At 46.0% G+C, this 6,000-nt stretch overlaps 1 protein-coding gene across 1 annotated transcript; it reads right to left on the bottom strand.

The window, feature by feature from the left end:
- Positions 1 to 1,735: 1,735 nt before the first annotated feature.
- Positions 1,736 to 4,690, bottom strand: LOC115860585 (heat shock factor protein 1-like). Its single transcript, XM_060308656.1, has 4 exons — positions 4,643 to 4,690; positions 2,441 to 2,469; positions 2,090 to 2,355; positions 1,736 to 1,866 (listed from the first exon to the last, which is right to left on the bottom strand). The coding sequence occupies exons 1-4, from the start codon at positions 4,688 to 4,690 to the stop codon at positions 1,736 to 1,738; spliced, it is 474 nt and encodes a 157-aa protein (XP_060164639.1).
- Between the last annotated feature and the right edge of the window lie 1,310 nt (positions 4,691 to 6,000).

Below are 6,000 nucleotides of genomic sequence, written 5' to 3'. Positions count from 1 at the left end.
TCTTTCAAATCAATAAGAAAAATATTGACAACCAATAGAAAATGAGCAAAGACATAGATTATTTATAGGAAAGGAAATTCAAATAGATTTTCAACCACTTGACTGAAAGAAATACACTTAATTTCACTAACTTTTAAAAGTAAATTAAAATAACAATGACACACTATTTCTTGCCCATCATATAGATATAGAAGTTTGATAACACTCTCATTTGGCAGGGGCCAGGGAACGAAATTAGTACTGTCCACACGTTGATGGGAGGGTACACCGGTGCAACCTCTACAGACAGCAATTTTATAATATCTATTGAAGTTAAATATTTACATATTCTTTAATCTAGTGATTCTCCTTCAAAGAATATACATCTACACTGGACATTTTTGAGAATCTAAGGGAGCACTGTTACAAGTAAGGACTACCCCAGACACCTGCAGGTATGGTCACTCTGACTGTGAATTACATACAAGGTTATTCATTGCAGCACAGTGTGTATTGGTAGAATAGTGGAAATAACTCAATTATTCATCAATAGATGAATGTTTACATAGAAGTACCATTATCCCTACAATAGAATGTAACACAATGGTTAAAAAGGAGGCAACTCTTGTAAATACTGATTTCAAGATATGAAGTGTAAAAAAGCAAGGCAGGGAACAATGAATATGATATACTACTGTTTATGTATTTTTATAGAATATATGCAAATACATGCTTGTATATGAAGACACTGTCTCTGGAAGCTAGCAGATTCAGGTTTGAGGGGCTCTGAAACTTGTACAATTCTGGTGGCCCTTTTTAAGAAAAAGAATACAAAAAGTACAAATACAAAATTCGGTATAAGGCCTGGGAAGGGGCCTAAGCAAGCAAAGGACGCTGATGCAGAAGCGTAGTTGGCTTCACAGTAAATTGCCTCTATCTGGAAAGATGCAGGAGAAACCAGTAAAAGAGTCTGGCTCCTGAGAGGTGAACTGGGTGGCTGCAGGACACGAGAAAACAAGTGATGCACCTTTCTCCCTGTGGGATTTTGCAGTATGTTACCTATTCAATAGGAGGAATTCCTTTGTAAATTAATTGCAGTGTCAAACCAATACAATTCCTAAATAACCAGAACAAACAGTAATTTCTCAGAGAAAGATACATTTCTTTCTTTAGAGACTCCCTTCATTTTCAAGACACAAAAAGAAGATACATACCATTTTTGGTTGGTTGAGCTAAGGATAATAATGCCAACTGTTGTTTTTTAAATACCAGTAGCTTCTTTCCCTCATAAGAAGAAAAGTCTGGATCTTAAAATGGGCCTTAAGGTTTTATTTCTCATATACTGTTGATCATCTTACAGCACCTCCTTGCTGATGTTTCACAGCATCCTGTTCTTCTTTCAGAGACACTCTAGCTTATCTATGAGGAAGTTTATTATAGTTTACGTGACATTCCCCTCTTCTCTCTGCCTCTGTTTGCTCTGTATTTTGTTGTTGTTTGTTTTTTGCCACAGACAGAGCCCGTTGTTCTTAGATCTCTGCCTGTCTTGTCCGTCTGTCCATCCACCCGTCCGTTCTCGTATGTATCTGTATATCTCTATGGAAAGGGAAAGGGGGTTTCTCATGTAAAAATCCAAAATATAGTTCTATGAACACCCGTGTACTAGTCAGTCCAAGTGTGGCTATGAAGCCCCAAGCAAGCCTTGGCACACGGGGCCGGACCCTTGGTCTGGGGGGCCACGCCAAGACCCAGGCCTCTAGGACACAGTGGGGTCCCTTGCTTTGGGGGGCTCAGAGCCCATCAGCAGGGAGATGGTGGGGTCATCAGCGTGGTTGTCCTCCTGTGAGAAGCAGGAGCCCTCCCCCAGCTCTAAGAGCACCGGCAGGGCTTCCCTGGTGGCGCAGTGGTTGAGAGTCCGCCTGCCGATGCAGGGAACAGGGGTTCGTGCCCCGGTCCGGGAAGATCCCACGAGCCGCGGAGCAGCTGAGCCCGTGAGCCATGGCCGCTGAGCCTGCGCGTCCGGAGCCTGTGCTCCGCAACGGGAGAGGCCACAACAGTGAGAGGCCCGCGTACCACAAAAAAAAAAAAAAAAAAAAGAGCACCGGCAGACCACTGCCCCGCACGTCCACGGAGCCCGGGTCCAGCAGGAGCTGCTTCCCCAAGTCAGGGCTGCTGCTCTCTGCCTCGCGAGGCCTGGGGGTCTCGCGGGCCAGGTTGCTGTCAAGGTCAGGCAGACTCCTGTCGGGCAATGTCACCGAGGGGCCGAACAGGTCCGGCAGGGCACTGGTGTCCACGCTGAAGTCGTGGCTAGTCGGCTTGGTCTGCAGGTCGCCCAGGTTGGAGTCCATGGCGTCCAAGTGGTCCCTGAGCTCGGTCCCCTGGCTGGACTCAAACACGCAGAGAGGAGGAGGGGCAGGGGAAGAAGCGGGCGACCCCAGACATCTATGGAGCGCGAGTCAAATTGTCCAGGCGGGCTATGCTGAGGCACTTCTGGGAGGGATGGGGTGTGGGGCCGAGGTGGGCAGGGGCGAGAGGGGTCACCCCCTTCCGCCCCCGCGTCTGTGAAGGGTGTGGCCGAGGCAGCCGGCCTCTTCCAAGTGTCCAGTATACTGCACAGACTGGACAAGACAGTGTTGGTTGCCAGCCTCATAGAGCTTTGATTCCAGTTTCTTTTTTTTTCTTTTTTTTTTTTTTTTGCGGTACGCGGGCCTCTCACTGTTGTGGCCTCTCCCGTTGCGGAGCACAGGCTCCGGATGCGCAGGCTCAGCTGCCATGGCTCACGGGCCCAGCCGCCCCACGGCATGTGGGATCTTCCCAGACCGGGGCACGAACCCGTGTCCCCTGCATCGGCAGGCGGACTCTCAACCTCTGCGCCACCAGGGAAGCCTATGATTCCAGTTTTGAGAAAGGAGACCCACAGATAAAGAAGAGAAGACAATATGTATATATATATATATATATATATAATAAACTGCAGTAAACATTATAATGAAAACCAATAAAAGGGATAAAGAATAATCGTATTGTCCTCCTCCAAATAAGAATTGTTAGTATTGGCTTTTCCCATCCCCCACCTCCCACTCATTTTTCACAACCCACTCCAGTTGGGCTTCTGCCTCTTACTCTCCTAAATCCCCCAATGACTTGGATGTAACTAAATACAATAAATTTCCAGACCTCCTCTTACTTGATTTCCCCAGCACCAGATAAGTGGACTTCCACTTTCTTGGGACACTTTCCTTGGTCTCCAAGACCCAACACTTTCTAATATCCACCTCTGTGATCACTCTTGACCTCCATTGCCTTCTTTATCCTGATGATCTTGGAGAAGCAGCAGCAGTGAGTGGTGGCTTGAAGCAAGATCTTAGTTCCCTGCCCAGGAATTGAACCTGGGTAGCCTGGATGAAAACCAGGAATCCTAGCCACTAGACCAGCAAGGGCTGGGGACTAGAAGTAAATTTTCTGTGGCTCTTGCCTCCACTGAAAAATGCATTTCTCAGGGAGACAAAAACTGTAAAAACAGGTATGAAGTTTATTATTAGAGACACAGCACAACAAGTGGGAGAGCACACAGAGAAACAGTTTGTTTAGTGAAGACAGAAGCAAGGCAGAGATAACACACCCAGAGAGAAAGGGTGTGGGCGTTCTCCCTAATGAGGAGGAGTAAAGAGTTGGTTAAATCGTTTATACAGCGTGGCTCTTCCCAGCCTTTGTTTACCTTTGGCCAATTACCTGGTTTCTTTTTCCACACCTGACCTGTCATAGGACCCTCCCCAACTTGCATGCACAACTTTTTTCCAAGATGGATTCCAGCCCAGAGGCCTATGGGGGCCCTTGGCATCACCTATTCTGGGGTGGTGACCCCTTCTTTTTGACCCCCAAGGAGCCTTTCTGTGCATGTACGGTGTCTCCTTTGCCCCAAAGATGGGAAATATAGGACCTCTTGATCTTTTACTCAAACAGGGTTTAGCCCCTCTCTGTTCCTGCCATGACTGTTATCTTAAAGTGTATGCACCCTGTTTCTGTTGTTATTCCTATTTCGAAGTGCAAACAGGAGGCTGGTTGTAAATATCTATCCTGGAGCCCACCTATGTCCTGTTTCAGGAAGTGCAAACAGGAGGCCTGTTGTAAATGCCTAGCCTGGAGCCCATCTACTTCCTGCCCCACTGACATTAAATATTGGAGCTGTCCAAAGCTCGAACCCCCTTCTCTTCTCATTTTGCTACCCTGGGAGAGTTCATCCTTAAGAACTGGAAATTTTAGGACTCATCTTCCTGTCTGGACTTCACCAATAATCCTGATGTTACCTTGCATACAGCCTTGACTCCTTTGCTCCTTCATCCTTTCCCAGCACTCTTGGCAAAGTCCTAATTCTCTGCCAACTCTGCCATTGCATGCACGTGGCTGAACATATCTGGAGGGAAAGGAAAACACATACCATGCTGACTGGTCTCATTTTGAATTTTTGGTTAAGTCTCAAGTACACCTTGTGCTGGCTGACAGTCATACTACATGTCCCTAGTCCAGTGGTCTTCACCCTGGAGTGTGCAGACTCCAAGGAATACACAAAGTCCTACAAGGGACAGGAGGACATGGCCAGTTATGAATGTATCCATTTTCACATTCTCTATTTCTGTATATCCTTTTCGTAAAACTGATTTACCTGTGAACTTTTGTGCATATTTTCATTTCTCTCCTCCTCTTTTGCCATTGCCCATTTGCCATTCTCCCAAGATGGGGAAATATAAAAACATCTGAGTTGCTAAACTAAAGTACAATTTGAAATTTTTTTTTTTTTTCGGTATGCGGGCCTCTCACTGTTGTGGCCTCTCCCGTTGCGGAGCACAGGCTCCGGACGCGCAGGCTCAGCGGCCATGGCTCACAGGCCCAGCCGCTCCACGGCATGTGGGATCTTCCCGGACTGGGGCACGAACCCATGTCCCCTGCATCGGCAGGCGGACTCTCAACCACTGCGCCACCAGGGAAGCCCAATTTGAAATATTGTTTTTGAAAGTAAATGACTCTAATAATTGAGTAATGAATCCTTTAGCAAGTCAGGTGGTTTTCAATTCGTTGCTTTCAACAAAATTAATAGAGAATCTAATGGAGTTTTCAGCTTGAATATCATTAAAATACATTTAATGATGGCTTATTATGTGATTTTTGGCATATAATTCAGAAGAAGTTCAAAGAAGTGAGTGTCATTGCTATAATAAAATTATTTCCATTCCCATTTACTTATTTATGTGAACAAGAACTCTCCGCTTTTATTCTGATGAAAAGAAAAATAGATAGAGAATTGTTACTGAAGGTTGTCTCATTCCAGCTATGCTATTCTTACGATTGTTACATGTAACGATGTTACATGAACTGTTACCTAAAGCAAGCGCAGGTGCCTGAGGCACAGTGAGGCCAAACAATACCAGAACTTGTTGTTGTCAGAGTCTGGAGCAGAGAAAGGTTTATTGCAGGGCCAGGCAAAGGGCTTTTTCATGACTTGAAAAGCCCAAACTCCCCAAAGGCTTTCAAGCAAAGCCTTTTTCTTTTTCTTTTTTTTTTTTGGCCACACTGTAGGGCTTGCGGGATCTTAGTTCACTGACCAGGTATTGAACCCGTGCCCCATATAGTGGAAGCAAGTGTGGAGTCTTTACCACTGGACCGCCAGGGAAGTCCAGCAAAGCCCTTTTAAAGGCAAGATGAGGGAGTGGCGTGGTTAGTTGTTGCAAACTTCTTGGTGTGGGATCGTTTGTTCTTGCAGCTGTCCAGGTAGGTCAGTTCACAGGTCACGATGTTCCTCTAAACCTCCAACAAGACAAATGTTATTCTGTGTTCAGGTCAGGTCAAGGTCAGTCTATCCTGTATACTTGAAGCTATAGGCAACATTCTTTTACAAAAGGTGCAGAGCCAGCATGACTAAGCACAGGCAACAGAGCATAAAGATTAAAGTAAAAGGAGGACTTACCTGGTGGCGCACTGGTTAAGAAGCCGCCTGCCAATGCAGGGGACACAGGTTCGAACCCT

The sequence above is a fragment of the Globicephala melas genome, chromosome 11 (assembly GCF_963455315.2).
Source record: "Globicephala melas chromosome 11, mGloMel1.2, whole genome shotgun sequence".
Lineage (NCBI taxonomy): Eukaryota > Metazoa > Chordata > Mammalia > Artiodactyla > Delphinidae > Globicephala > Globicephala melas.
The sequence above is the reverse complement of the archived record's forward strand: the minus strand, read 5'-3'. Positions and strand labels throughout refer to the sequence as shown.

Coding starts and splice junctions, on each gene's coding strand:
- LOC115860585 (XM_060308656.1), bottom strand. CDS start 4,690: ATGGCAAAAGAGGAGGAGAGAAATGAAAATATGCACAAAAGTTCACAG. Junction 2,470..4,642: donor ATATGCACAAAAGTTCACAG/GTAAATCAGTTT, acceptor CATCCCTCCCAG/AAGTGCCTCAGCATAGCCCG. Junction 2,356..2,440: donor AGCATAGCCCGCCTGGACAA/TTTGACTCGCGC, acceptor GTCCAGCCAGGG/GACCGAGCTCAGGGACCACT.